This window comes from Maylandia zebra, linkage group LG7 (genome assembly GCF_041146795.1).
Source record: "Maylandia zebra isolate NMK-2024a linkage group LG7, Mzebra_GT3a, whole genome shotgun sequence".
Lineage (NCBI taxonomy): Eukaryota > Metazoa > Chordata > Actinopteri > Cichliformes > Cichlidae > Maylandia > Maylandia zebra.
In genome coordinates this window covers 19,274,976-19,289,865 of record NC_135173.1, presented here as the reverse complement: position 1 = coordinate 19,289,865, position 14,890 = coordinate 19,274,976, and the positions used below count along the sequence as shown (strand labels likewise).

General features: G+C 39.5%; 1 protein-coding gene across 1 annotated transcript; it reads left to right on the top strand.

Annotated features, from left to right (window-relative positions):
* The first annotated feature begins 1,417 nt into the window (after positions 1–1,417).
* c25h12orf75 (chromosome 25 C12orf75 homolog) lies at positions 1,418–12,623 on the top strand. Its single transcript, XM_004563789.3, has 6 exons — positions 1,418–1,754; positions 5,786–5,810; positions 7,558–7,593; positions 7,915–7,994; positions 8,756–8,786; positions 8,893–12,623. The coding sequence occupies exons 1-5, from the start codon at positions 1,712–1,714 to the stop codon at positions 8,758–8,760; spliced, it is 189 nt and encodes a 62-aa protein (XP_004563846.1). The 5' UTR covers positions 1,418–1,711; the 3' UTR covers positions 8,761–8,786; positions 8,893–12,623.
* The last annotated feature ends 2,267 nt before the right edge of the window (positions 12,624–14,890 follow it).

The following is a 14,890-nucleotide window of genomic DNA, read 5'->3' as shown; positions in this document are numbered from 1 at the left end:
TCATGCAGATGCTTTACCACTCAAGGTCACTTTTTTATGATTCTCTGTGTGGGTGGCTAACAGTGACAGGTACAGAAAGATGATCTTTTAGAGAGAAAAGTTGTTCATTAGCACAATCTGAGCTGCAACTGATAGTAGCTCACCAAAGCTTGGAAGTACATCCAAGCAGGTGGAAGCTGCTGTGGGGGGGCTCCGTGGCATTCTGCACTCCTTCATTGTGATAGCAGCAAACCATTCCAAGTGACCGCTGACTTCCCCGGGATCTCTTACGCCCTGCGTCCTCACAAACGCCATCAGCTCTTGCTGTGTAAGGAGGTGAATCAGGTCCAAAGCTGATTTTTGCAGCCCACTTTTGGATAGAGCCCCAGTATAGTTGTTTCCTCCCGTTTTCAGTCAGTGTGTTAAGCTAACCAGCTGCCAGTTTTACAATGAACTGACAGATGGCAGTGTCATCAGTCCTCTCACAGCGCACATGAAAAGCAAGCATGAGGCAAAAAAGCATTTTTCCTATAATGTATTTTACTTCAGATTGCAATGGATTGTGCACAACAGTTTAAGACTGACTTTACTCCACACAAAGTCTTCTTATTGTTCTACACACCTGTAATTGTATATGAGAAATTTGAATAAAATTAGTCTCACACATCAATTCATCTACACATAAGAAGCATCTCAGGCCTGTTTAAGGGCCTTTGGAAATGAGTCCATCTAGCATAAAACAGAAAGGGAATTCATGATGTCTTTTTTTTCCTCTGGGAACTTCTCATTTGAATTTTAAACATCTCGACTCCCATTATAATATAGATAACACCGCTAACAGAAAGTGTGAATTGGTTTGACTGGTGCAGAGTGCTAATGTAATGCTTCTTGCCATCATACTCTACTCATGTGACTGTTCTTGCATTTTAAGCGCATACATCGTGAGTGAAATGAAGAACAGAGATGCTCTGAGAATCACTCGGGGCTATAAAGAGGCCTATGCACGACCCTTTGTGGGTCCACTTGTTCACTGTCCAAGGTTTTTCCATATTCTCATTCTCACTGATTGCCAGCAGCTCAAGTATATAAGCTTTAGGTCACGAGTGAGCATGAACGTGTGTGTCGCCTCTGTAAAAAAAGCACAAGTATTGCTTCTCTATATTTTAGCATACACAGAGCACTTTGGGAATTTTACAGTATGCCACACAAACATGCTGATATATTGATGCCATTCAATGTATTCCAGTTTTTTATTTTACACCTTTATATATAAAGGAAGCTCCTTATTGGTTGGCTCTCACTCCACCCTCCGCCCCTTTTCCCCTGGTTTCCCGGGCAACCTTGTCAGGGTGGAGGAAAAGAGCAAATCATGTGAGGGTAAAGCATCTTTCTCTCTCTCTCCCCCCTCATTCCCCCCTCTCCCTCGTTCTCTCTTGTCAGTGAGTGTGGTGTGTGTGTATAAAAGCCTCTCTCGCCATGCTGTCACTTCACTCTGAGCTCTTCATTGCTTCGCATTAGGCAGGCGCAAGGGTTGAAGACAGGGGGGGATACAACCAATGGAGGTTTCTGCTAGGCATTTCCTTTGACCTTCCCTCCCTTTGTGCCTCTGTCACCTCTCCTGCCCACTTTCCCCTCTTCTCCCAATGTGTTGTACATTCCCCTCCTGTCCTCCCCGTCCATCCACTCATTAAACGTGTCCGCTCAGCTTGGACGGTGGCTGCATCGATGCAAAATGGGTTGTGGCAATTCCTCAGCCACCAGCACCACAGGAGGGGGTGAGTGTTTCAGGAATCTCTGTGTACATCCGTTTGTGTGTGCGATACTGGGTGAGCGTGTGTGTGTGTGAGGTGGGCGAGGGGGTTGGAGGGGTTTGAAAGAAAGAGTTGCCACTGTATCTGCAGCGATGGGAGAAGATGTCTTGAATGTCAATGAAGTGTGTCGGGGTTGCCCTTGCGTTTAAAATAATGTGTGTGTGTGTTTGTTTGGGGGCGGGGTTGTGTGTGTGTATGCCCGTGGTGGTCTCTCGAAGCCATGGGTGGCAGATCCATCACGAAGGATCTCCCACGTCTGAGGCACCTGGGTCTGAAGAATGCGCCGCTTTGATGCAGATCGCGGCTCCTGACACCATAAATGTGGCGTTAACATCTAAGTGAGCAGCTTCTCTCTTAGCATCTTAGTGCTTGTTTGAAAGGGTTCACTGAGGATGGAAGACAAGCAATTTCACTGACATCCATCCATCTTTGTCTTCCCGCTTGACTGATGTTGGTTGTGCCCTATAAGCAGGCGGCACTAAAAATGCCTAATCAACAGCCAGGTTCATTCATAAAGCCTGGAGGACATATTTGAATGGAAAAAAAAAAATCCTGTATCACGTGATTTTACCAACTCTCACTGGGCTATCGTGCTTTTCCGTTTGTTATTTTCCTCATAAAACACCTTTCTTAGTCGATGTAGGCTGATTTTAGACATGTTTCAAGTTTCTCGAAGTAAATCTCTGGGCTCCAGAGTCAAATTGAGGTAACTATTTTCCTGAAGTATCTGCAGGATTACCTCACCCACCACTACCTATTAAAGCACGGTGTGTGTTTGTGCTTCTGCAAATGTGCGTGTGTGTTTGCAGGTACCTAATCAGTACACTAGCAATTTCGACTAGTGGCTGTACTCATTTGTCCATAGAGGCTGACACCAGGTCAGAATCAAGTGTTTCACTTTCTGTAAATAAAGATAAAAGCATTTCTTGTTTACATTTCCTATTATTTCAATCTATGAACAATTATTTTGTCCCTATAATTTGTTCTGTTAGTGATAAGTTGCATATATACACACATATACCTGTAACTGGAACGTTAGCCTGCAAGTATTCATCACAGAGAACATTAAGTTCAATAAAATTAACTTTGCTTTGCTTTGATTTTAGTGAGGGACAACGTCAAACCTACAAATGCACATTTTCAGGTATAAAGTTTAAGAACTCTGATGTGCAGCTGTTATTTTGCTTACAAAACTCAAAATGACGGCTTTAGTGGTTCTATATCACATTGCCTGTCCCTAGTCTTATGCACCCTGATGTGCTGCCTTGGATATGAATGAGCTTTTGTCAGGCCACTGAATAGGCCCCTGTGTCATGTCAGCATTCCCTCTACGAGGATAAAATGTGCTGTTGCCTATTTGTGTGTAATGTAGATTATCCAATTTTCTACTATTGCAAGTGATTCTTGTGGTGTTCTTTTCAAGGTACATTTCTACTCTTATAAAATAAGGTATAACATGAAAAAGCAATTGGAGGACGCAACTGAGGCTTTTGTTCCACCGCTGTTGTCAAAGTGCAACTGTACATTCAAGAAAAAAGTCCGATTATCCTCCTGCAGAATGCATTATGATGTTATTACAATTCAAATCAAGCTCAGTTGACTGCCTGCAGTTTGGCAAAGCACAAAGTGTTGTCGGTCCATAAAAGAGTCAAACAGCATGGAGATGAGCTCAGTGGGTATCTGCAACTGAGGCATCATACAGTGTATGTCCAAAGTTATTTTACAATATGTTCCTCTTTGTAGATCAAGTCATCACGATGGTTGTTATCAACCGGTAAACGTGCCATGTCACAAAGCTCAGATCATCCCAATCTGGTTTCTGGAACAGCTCATTTAAAGGCTATGAGAATCACAGGCATCTCAAACATAGGCTGTAAATGCTGTTAAATTGGGAATGTTCATGCTGTGTATTTGCCGTTATAAAAAAATGAATGAATAAATCCAGCATTAGTTATAACTTTGGTCACTAAGTCTTTGAGGTGGTGTGCAACTACCTCCACAAAAAGATTTCAGTAAGTAAATAAATAAAACACCAGCTTGCAGTGATGTTGTGAATATTATTGTGAGCACCAAAGATTAGTGTCACCAATTCAGTATCCGACTAAATGTGAAATAAGGCCAATATCACATCTTCTGTTGCTGAATTATGGTCCTGAGTAATGGCCAGAAAAGCATTTTTACAGAACATTATAAGGTCACAGAAGTTCACCGGTCATCACCTCTATTTGATCATATTAGGCATTTCTATTTGTCACAATTTGCACATGAATTTGAGTGGAAGTCAAAAATATGTTGAGTGAGGATCTTTGACCACCAGATTCTAATCAGTTGATCCTTGTATCCCAGATTTAACACACTTCCAACCAGGCGTTTCTGAGATATCCTATCATTTCCTGGATATATGTTATTGTCCCAGTACTTAAACGTTGTACATTGCGTATAAGGTTTAATGTGTGATCTGTAAAATGTTAGCTGCTGAAAAATGTTCTAAGGCATTAGAAATGAATATCAAATATTACCTTTTGAAATGCAGTGAAAAAATTAAAAGCATCTGATAACAAATAACGACTTTAAATAAAAACGTCTCTTGTCCCTTAAAAGGTTGTCTCATTTGCAAAATTTAGACTAGACTAAATCTAGTTTAAAATAAAGGCTGGGATAATTAAATCCACCTAATTAAAATGTGCAATTATTAACATTATAAAGAAATTGTATTTATTGAGTTCATTATTGAACATTAGACATTTTAATTAGGTGGATTTTGTTGCCTTTAAAAACTAGCAAACAAACAAATAAACTGTCTCACCTTGCATGAAGCTAAGTGCCTTCTGTATCGTGCAGCTTTTTATTTTAATGGACAGATATGAGTTGAGTGTGTGTGTGTGTGTGTGTGTGTGTGTGTGTGTGTGTGTGTGTTTTTCAAGCATTTCCGAAAATTACCACGTCTCTGTAAATCCTGTATCATAGTCACTGCAGGGTGCACTAAATTGGGTCCATCCTGTTGTTCAGCAGCAACATTTCTCAGTACAGGAAATGTATCTGCTGTGACTGAGGGGAATTGCAGTTAGGTAGTCAGCAGTGTTTACTTGAGTTTAAGCAACAAAAGCATTTTGAATATAGTTGGCAGAAGTTGTGGTTTTGGTTAACAGTTCATTCAGCTTCAACAAATAACAATTGTAATGCCTGGTTGAATTTCACGTTTGTCGAAACCGCACGTGATAATTACGCTGGGAGGGGTTCGTTCTACACCTTCCGAAAATATTGCCAGTTAACGGTTCACTTTCGTCACCCTAGCAATTAAAGAAGCCAATAAAGTGTTGAATTTTTGTAAGGTAAGTCTGATAAGTGTGGCAGATACAGAAGTAGTGTAGGCATTATTTATGCACATTGAAGTATCTAAAAATATAGTTGCCAGTATACTAGGCAAGGCCTTGTTTTGCTCACAAAACAGCCTCTATTCTTTGTGGCGTGGATTCCTCGAATGACATATTTGCATTACATCACTCTTGTAGAATCGTCAGCTGCACATTCATGCTCCCTTTGTGCTACTGGACATATTAGCAGTATTATGCTGAATGCAGATCTGCTGACTTGAGATACTCTCAGGTCCACCAGACTTGTCATGAGACCAGTGTGAGACAATGTTTGTGATGTGGTGTTCTGTCATATTTTATGGGAGCATAAAGGAATCAATACATTGTAGCACATTGGGTGCATGGATTTTTACCCTTGAGACATTGCACTGCACTCTTGCAGCAAGACTGACAGATTGGAGAATGATGTATGAATGACGCTGGTGCATAGGTGTTCCTAATAAAGTGCTCAGTGAGTGTGTAGTTCAAATTCAGTGACTGTAGATTAAAAACCTGCTGTGCAGTTCACTGATCGTAAATGCAAAGAAATTAATTATCAGTTTGGTGAAACACACCTGCTTTGACCACTTGTACATTTCATAATGGAATGAAATTAACTTCTGGCTTGTCATCTGTTCTCAGGGCCAGCAGAAGCCTCCAAAGATGTGTAAGTACTTAAGCCATTTTCTAATTATTTAAAGTATTTCTAAAACTCTGCAGGCTCCAGGCCTTGAAGGTTTGCATCAAATTTTACACTGTACAAAATTAGCTTTATACCTCAATGCTGTATATTAACACTGACACTTAGGGTCATTTAACAATGGTAAATATGCAAGGGTTTGACAGTAAAGATCATCATTGTTAACATTTTTTAATTTACGTGTCTTGATGCATGCTCAATCTTACAGGTAAGAAAATTTCCAAAGGTTGATTCTGTTCATCTGGACGTAACGTTTTCAGTGGGAGACACGCTTTGTCACTCATCCAAGTGACTTCTTCAGTCTCAGCTGACTGTTTATAAGATTAGGGAACCCTGCAGTCAGCTGAGACTGAAGAAGTCACTTGGATGAGTGACAAAGCGTGTCTCCCACTGAAAACGCTACGTCCAGATGAACAGAATCAACCTTTGGAGATTTACATGTGACATGTGAAGTTGGGCACCACAGTGGTGTGGTAGTTAGCAATGTTGTCTCACAACAATAAGGTCCTGAGATTGACTCTGCCATCTGGCTGGAGCCTTTTGTGTTGACTTCACATGTTCTCCCTGTTTTTGTGTGGGTTCCTCCTACAGTCAAAGATGAACAGTTAACAAAATCTTAGGCAGCATAATGTAAAGTATGGTTGGTTACACCGTTGTGCAATAAAGAGGATGCACGTTGTATCACAAGACAGCTGATCAGTTTGTTTCATTAGGTCATTTACACAAGGCATTTTGTAGAGGTTTATAGCACATTTGACAGTTTGTCGTCAAACAATAACTGTAATCTGGACTTTTTTTCTCAAAATAGAATTACGACTTTATTCTTAAAATGATTTTTCCCTCTAATGTGGCCCTAATACTCCTGCGTAGTGGATTGTCCCAGTTGACAGTGACAGAAATATTTTAATTTCAGACGAACCACTCTGCTTTTGTTGTATATACTTTTGGTTAAAAATAATTTATTTTGGCTCCCAAATAGTTTTGTGTTCTGTTCTTTGTTTTTTTTTTTTTTTTAAATTCTAATTGAAATACAGAAGATATACTTTTCTTTGCTATCTAGAATACAGTAAAAAGCTTTGGGAGGGGCAGCTTTTTCCAAAGCATTTCCTGGAAACACTGTGTATGTGTGTTTGTGCTTTATTGTAGTTTGTGTTTGTGTGTGTAAGTGTGTGTATTCCCCTTCATAGCCATCTGAACAGCCAGCACAGGACCCATGAGAGCTGACAGTAAAGCATTGACTCAGTGAAGCTAATCACAGCTATCTATGTCTGTACTACACAGCAAACTACCACACAAAAGCTCATGCACACACACTCACAGAGCAAGACACACTGTTAAGGGAATAATATACTCACAAAACTGAAAAGTGTGATACAGCTTGGCTTGCATAGGGATAGTGCACACAGTGAATAAACCTTCACATCGGCTTCATGTTGTTACCATGTTTGATCTTAATGCTCAGCCACCACATCAAACCTGAGACCACTTTATTAAGTTTGTTGTTCAGCAGGCCTGAAATAAAACTGGAGGTTTGGTCTATAGAAGTTCCTGACAGAGAAGTATTCCCTACAGGGCTTGAGCAGCATGCTGAAGATTTCTGAGGCTAAGCAAAAGAACAATGTTTGCACTTTCTCTCTATTTTGTATATTTGTGATTTTTTTTTATTTCCTCTCTGCTCCCATATGACCTGACCTGTGCCCATTCTCTCAATCAGGACAGAAGATCCCTCAGCAGAAGATGAGAAAAGAAGGTACTTTGCAGCGCCCTTGAGTGCACTTTGCTAAGACGGCTATACTTGAAATGAAATATACTTGAAATTTTTGATCGCAAAAATGTCAAATAGTTTGTTTTGCAGTATTCTCATAATAAAGTGCAAGGTTTAAACAAGTAAATGAACAATAACTCAAAAAATAAATGAATAAAATGATAAATGAATTTCATTTAGAGGTCTGTAAGTTTGATGGGATACTGGTAATGCTATTAAAAACATCCACTAAAACAAAAATCAATGCCATCTATGGTTTTTAATTGCTACTTGGTCTTTAAAACCTCTCCTCCTCTCTCCTCTCAGGAACTATGGTGGTGTGTATGTAGGTTTGCCAGCAGACCTAACGACTGTGGCTGCCAGCCAGTCCAAAGCTACACGTAAAGGTGAACTGCAGCACGCATTACGTACACGAATCTCTCACATTTAGAAGCAGAACTCGGTGTGGCGAACAGTGAACTGTTATACCGCTGACATCTGGCAGCCTCTCAGGCATCTCACCACATGAAACCACGCCACCACGTGGAACCACGTTGCCAGCAGCGTCTTCGGTTTTATTTGACCTTTATTTTTACTGAATATTAATGAGAAACATTTACTTTGCTATACCCAACAGGGTACTGATATTTGCAAAGTTAAATATAGTTGACGACAATTATTCTGTCCAAAAATTGTATTTTTAATCAACATGGGCTTTACAGAGAGCCACATTTTTGTGCATATTTTAAATGTTATTCATTTTCTCTGTTTACAAAGTAAAACGTCTTTATGTATGTAAATGACTTTCTGATGGAGAAATATAAGTGATAAACTGCCATGTCTCCTGAATTAAGAGTTTAGAGTAAACTCACATCGCTCTTGCGTTTTGCGGCCCTGAGGGCTTTCTTCTCGCATACATGTCCTTGTGCTCATTGAGGTTAAATATAATAATGGATTGATTCAGTTTTGTATCCTCTGGCATGAGAAGTATTGGCTCTTGTTTTTATTGAAGCCAAGATGTTCAAACTGCTGGGTGGAGTGTGTGGGTGTTTTTCAACACAGTCTTGACTGTGAGACAAAAACACCAGAGAAGAATAAAAAAAATTTTGTCAAATAATTGTCCTATAAATATCTGAACACTGACTCAGTTGTTTCTTCCTTCTTGCAGACTAGCAACCATTCAAGGAAACGCACAAGAGGTACCTGAAATATGAAGCCTGTTTGTTCGGCTTTTAACATTGCTTATTCAGTGCAAAAGACTCATGTGAAGGCCGCTGACTCCATTTTTTTCTCTCATCTCGACAGGATCCTGCATATTAATTTACGTACAAACAGTCACATTACAAGCAAAGAGCATGTAAGCCCTCTGATTCTGCCCCACCACAGACTGAATAAAGTCTCAGGCACTAGTACTCTACGAAGATGTGGACGGCCTACAGGGGCTGGGGGGATGTTCCCTCACAGAGTAATGGGTGGCAAAGTGAAACAGAGGTGCACATCAGAGGCCTGCAAGTGGATTGTATCATCGCCCTTTACTTTGCAAATACTAGGAAAGCACTCAATCTGGGACTAGCAGCTATGGACAGCGGCACCGGACTTATCGACAGTCATCTGGATTTCTCGGTCAATTCACTGGAAATTTCTCTTTCTCAGGAGGAGACAGATGATCCAGCCAACTTACTAAATAACTGGGTGGGGGCTGACACACTCCCAACAGCCCTCTGCAATAATAATCACTGCTCAGTTATTTCTCTAAAACGCCATCAATGATTCATTGTGTGGCAGGGATAGAGTTATAGAGAGACAGAGATAAACCAGAGTTTCACACACACACACACACACACACACACACACACACACACACACACACACACACACACACACACACACACACACACACACACACACACACACACACACACACACACACACACACAAAAGCAGCAAGCACATTCCTGTTAATGTATAATAATGGAACATCTCAGTGTTGTTGAAAATAGTGCTGATTGCAATCAGGGTCCTGCTGCTGCAACAGAAAAGTCTGAAATGACACTGATTTTAACAATGGCTCTAAATGTTAATAACAGCGATGAGTCAAGTCGAGGGTTTCACAGATGATGTTCCTAAATGTCCCGAGTGCAGCAGGCAGGTCGTACCTGATGTTATCACTTATCTTGGCCCCAGACTGATTATGTAACCACAACATATGAGTCATGATACTTAGAGGAGCTCTCCCCGTCCACCCGTCTCTCTCTCTCTCTTTGCGTCCTTCTCAATTGTCTGCAGGATTGTATTTTCCTGTTCCCCCTGTTTATACTGCCTTTGGCTCATTCACATAATTCTTATAATAATTTCGCTCCAGATGTAGAACTGACACAGTTTCTTCAAATCTCACAACATCCATGTATGTTACACTCAACTGAAAAAAGAGAAAAAAAACACGTCTTAATATTTCATATTCATTTGCAAAAAAAAAAAAAAAATAACAAAAAAATGTGAAGAATAGAGACAGCCGCCCAAAAAAGTGAATTCTTTTCTCTTTTGTGAAACTGCCGTTGTAGCAACTCCATTGAATTTATTATAATTCTCCTTTATACTGTATAAGCATAGTTGTTTTATGTTTGTTTGCTTTTTGTTATCTTTATATGAAATGTGTTATTATGTATTTTTTTAGACTGTCAACAAGTCCTAATGGAAAAAAAAATGAAATCAAAGATTCTTGTGTCTAACTTAGGCTTTGCTCAGTCCACTCTAAGGTTGAGATAAACTCTGCGACCCTGTTCACACTTAATGCTAAAATGCTTCTCAGGCGATTGGATCAAGATTGGACTACAGAGACACGTTGCTGTTTTATATCTGCGAATCTGTGACAATCATGTGTCTCCAGCTGTCTTTGCTACTGTTGAACACAGATGTTTCATTCCCACTCAAGTGCCAGATTTACTTTAGGTCAGCAAAGAGAACAAGAACTAATATTTGTGTACGAGTTATTCCGGCTATTGATATTGTAATTTGTGAGACAAAATGAAGGAAATGTTCTGTCTGCAACAAGGACAATGCTTCATAACAATTTTCCAGGTTGTTTCTTGTTTTAGGCAATTCAGAAAATGAAAGCATTGACCTTACAATAAATATGTGGCTCAAACCAACACAGAAAGCGCTTTGAGTAAGTGGATCAGATTGCATGATATTGATTGTTCTTTATCTTTTGCACTGTCCGTGTGTAATTTGATCGCAGAAGGTGCAATTTATAATCAAGTGTAGGCAGGGTCTATGTGTTTCTCCACCATATTGTTAAGAGATTTCTTTTTAAAGAACTTGGGCATTGCAGGAACAAATGAATTCTAATAGATGGTGTATTAGTAGATCAATTCGTTGTTGGGATCGGTCCATTTGTGAAGTTTGTTGACCTCGAGAAAAAAATACACAATATAATCAGCCTTATACTTTAACAGTAAAACCTCATCAAGCACTACGATGTTCCCAGAAAAGAAAAAACACATTACAGCTGGTCGAGCATTAAGGTCTAAGGTCATTTGTCAGCCAGACTCTTGACAGTTCTCTCCTCTAATGAATGTACAACATCTTCCACTGACCAAGACTTTAGGGGAGGGTGGAAATAGGCCAACTTTAAACACTTGAGATTCAAGAGATGTTCTGTCTGAGCTACACAAAGCTCTTTATACGCCTGTCTGTGTAGCTCTGACGGCCTCAACTGACCAGCCTCATAAAAATGAGGACTTGTTTCACCCTGCCAGCACACAAGCTTACTGTTTACTGTTTGATCAGTTTTTCTTGCGGGTGGCGCTTCACATCGACGCCCACTAGCTGCCAAGCTGCGTCGCCAGTTATCAGTCGAGCTGATACCAAGGGATTTCGTGTAGTGTCTTTTAATTGCGAGCCATTTGTCTACTCACATTGTTGCAGTGTGTGCATTGTTCACCTGTTGTAGAGACAGATTATACTGCAGATACAAAGAGCTGCTTCATGTACTTTGTAGTTAATGGCAAATAATAAAAGGAGCTGAAGTGTGCCTACAGTGCCAGATCATAAATTTGATCAGCAAACCCACCTGAGACGTTGCATTTTTGCTGTCCCTTTTCTTTGATGTCTACATTTTTTCCCTACTGCTGTCCCCACCGGTGGCCTTTGGCTTTTACAGCGTGTTGTGCTGCCTGCCTCTCCCTCTTCTATCAGCCTCACGTTGCCCTTTATGGTTGTTCCTCCTGTATATGATGAATGTCACTGCCTTTGCCCTATTCAGTTAGCTTAACAGGGACAAGGGGGCAGAATGTGGATGAATATAACCGTCTGATGTCCTCTACATTAAAATGCTGCTGTAGTTGCTGCAGTACAGCGTGTTGAATGTAGTAGGGGTGGGCTGTGCTTATAGAAGATTTTTGGGGGGAGGAACTGCTATGGATGTTAAATGCTAAGCAAAGCTAGCTACCAGCAACCTGTTAGCTTAGCGTAAACTTTGGAAACAGCCTATCTTTAAAGGTCACCATTTAACACGTAACATCAAAAGTAAGATTTAAAAGGACACGTCTGTTGATACAAGCAAGAAAGGAATGAAATGCCTTTCTTCAAACTGTAATACTATTCCTTTTGTGTATTAAATAAAATTCTTACGGTTTAGTTGTATAATGATGCTGAAAATTCTGGACACCACCTGGAGTCAAAGTAGCTGTTAAATAATTTATTTATTCCAACACTAGAAAAGACCTAAAGTAGTCATAGAAAACCCTCCACCCCCCCACCAATGTCACTTCATGGTTTTGACCACTGTAAAATTTTATGAATCAAGAGGTAATAAGTGAGGTTCTTGGGTTGTTCAATGATGTTCTATGCTTAAAAAACATTTTATGGGATATTTATCATGTCTGTCTTTCACGCAAAAATAATATTTACTCATCACTCCTTTCTAAACCTAATCTATCAATGATGCTGAAGATTAAAAAAATGTGACTGCCTCTGTGCAACAAATCCACAATTTTCTGATTGAATTATCAACAATTAAAGACTTTTATATCGTCCGCACACAGCTGTGTTTATTGATTGTGGTCTTTGCTGGAACGTATCTGCCTCCTGTAATCAATAGGTTTCAGACTTGAGGGATTAAAAGTGTTCTTAGTAAATATTCCAGACATGAAGAAATAGAATAAGATTTGCTAACTGCCGTGGGCCTTTGTGCAATAAGATCAATTGCAAGTTCATCTTGATAATTGGCTGTGCTGAGATCGCATGAGGAGAGGTAAAGAAGAGCAGGCTGGGTTCACTGTCCCCTCTTCTACTGCATGCAAACAGTTTGAGCCTCTCCACTGATCACATATCATGTTCTGCTCCCGGTGCAGAAATTAGAAAATATAAGCTGTGCGTGAAAAAGAAAAAAACAGAACTTCCCTAATAAGTAATCAAGGGACATATATCTGCAGCATATAGGACTGACTCACATATGAATAATTTTTTTTTTTATCATATATTCCATTTTTCTCATATATTGTCATATACATAATAGCCTTCATTCACATATAAAACATCCCAAAGAAGCAGATGTGGTTCTCTGTGACATGCAGTGTTAGCTGAAATACTTTGTTACACAAGCTCTGCTAAAGAGTTATTTCTTCCAAATTACAAAGGGCAAAAATGATAAGTTCTAGTATTTACTGAACTTTCGAACTCTGTCTATTGAAAAATGTGTCCTTTGTGTTACGTCACAGACTAATTACCTTGCATTTTTTAACTTTAAGATGAACGAAATCAAATAAAAAAAATCTATTCAGTACTTAAATTGTTCTGAGACTAGAATTTCAGTCAGAGAAATCTCAGCACTGACAATTAAAAGCAAGGCCACCTACAAGACTAGGCACCATGAGAGACAGGAGAAAAAAAAATACCGTAGTCTGTATTTGGTAATATAAGTGAACAAGCTGAGTGAAACGTCCCACTCAACAGAACACCAACATCAAACACAACAAAAAGGTTTGAACAAAATTGCTCCCGTCTTTGTGTTGAGGTAATCATGTATATGTATCACGCACAGATAGAGATCTGACTCTGTGTGAACAGTGAGAGGTACGTGATTGAGAGCAGGTCCTTAATCATATCATCTGTGCATCTGGCCCACCATGAAATAGCAGCTGTTCTTTCTCAAGCTTACATTTTTTAGTAAACACTGGCGTCTGCCTTTCACTTCATAGCATAATTACTCACACCTACTTGCTTGTTTAAAAAAGGAAATATTATCCGCCTAGGACCTGGCATCCACATATGTGGACATCACATTTTGGGTTATTTAGACCAAAATACTCAATTTTGCTCTACAAGGGCCTGATATCCACTGACGAGGACATTATACTGCCACTGTTCTATCAAAATTTTAAATGAGTATCCTCATTTGTGGCTCTTATTTTTCTTAAAAACAAAAATAAGGTGAAAAAAAAATCTGGTAATTCTTTGTTTTTACATTCATTGGGCCCCAATCAGCCCAAATATCAAAGAGAAATTCAAAATGCATTTTTGATATATTGTGAATATTAAAAGAAATACCTCTGACAAATCATAATCGCAACTTCTAAACTGCAACCCAACTGCAACTCTAACATGCCTAAAGTCTAACCTTGTGGTATCAAAATATATCCTTTTTGCCTTGGCAATCATAGAGCACTAAGTGACACACAAAAACTATTGACATTTATTCCAAAAATGTCATTTTTTAAATTTCTCTAAATCGCATAAGGCTAGCATCAGACCTAACCCTGGACCTAACAGTGTTAATTTAATTTTGCTGCAACAGCCTCTTCATTTTCTTTGTGCTTTGCACAGCAGGGCAGTAGAGGATAGCAACAGCATCAATGGCACACTTGAAAATCAAGTGTTTTTTAAGTATATTTAATTTGACCATTTTTTGTTCTCATAGCCACTGAGCAGCTGCACAGGACCAAACATTGGTTCGTTGTTACAACTATTTTGGCTCACGGCATAGACGATGGACATAGTACAGTATGTTATAAACAAATTCATGAAGAAAGGATATCTTAAGATGTGTATAGGGCCACCAGGGAGAGCAAGCCTGTAGAAACTGAGATGTAGCCTTTGATATTTTTCTTTTTTTTTGCAGCTTCATTTCGTTTCATTCGTTGCATTGCATGGTCTGACCTTGGGGTGAATTTGCTCAGCTGTCTGCTCCTGGCAACATTTGCAATTGTTCTGAATGTTCTTCAAGTGTGAATAATCTTTCTCACTGTAGAATGATGGACTTCAAATTGTTTGAAAATCACCTTATAACCCTACAAGACTGATG

Bases quoted from the DNA above. Each gene is read 5' to 3' on its own strand.
- c25h12orf75 (XM_004563789.3), top strand. From the start codon at position 1,712: ATGGGTTGTGGCAATTCCTCAGCCACCAGCACCACAGGAGGGG. The intron at 1,755-5,785 runs GTGAGTGTTTCA...ATCTGTTCTCAG, and splicing joins CACCAGCACCACAGGAGGGG to GGCCAGCAGAAGCCTCCAAA. The intron at 5,811-7,557 runs GTAAGTACTTAA...TCTCTCAATCAG, and splicing joins GCAGAAGCCTCCAAAGATGT to GACAGAAGATCCCTCAGCAG.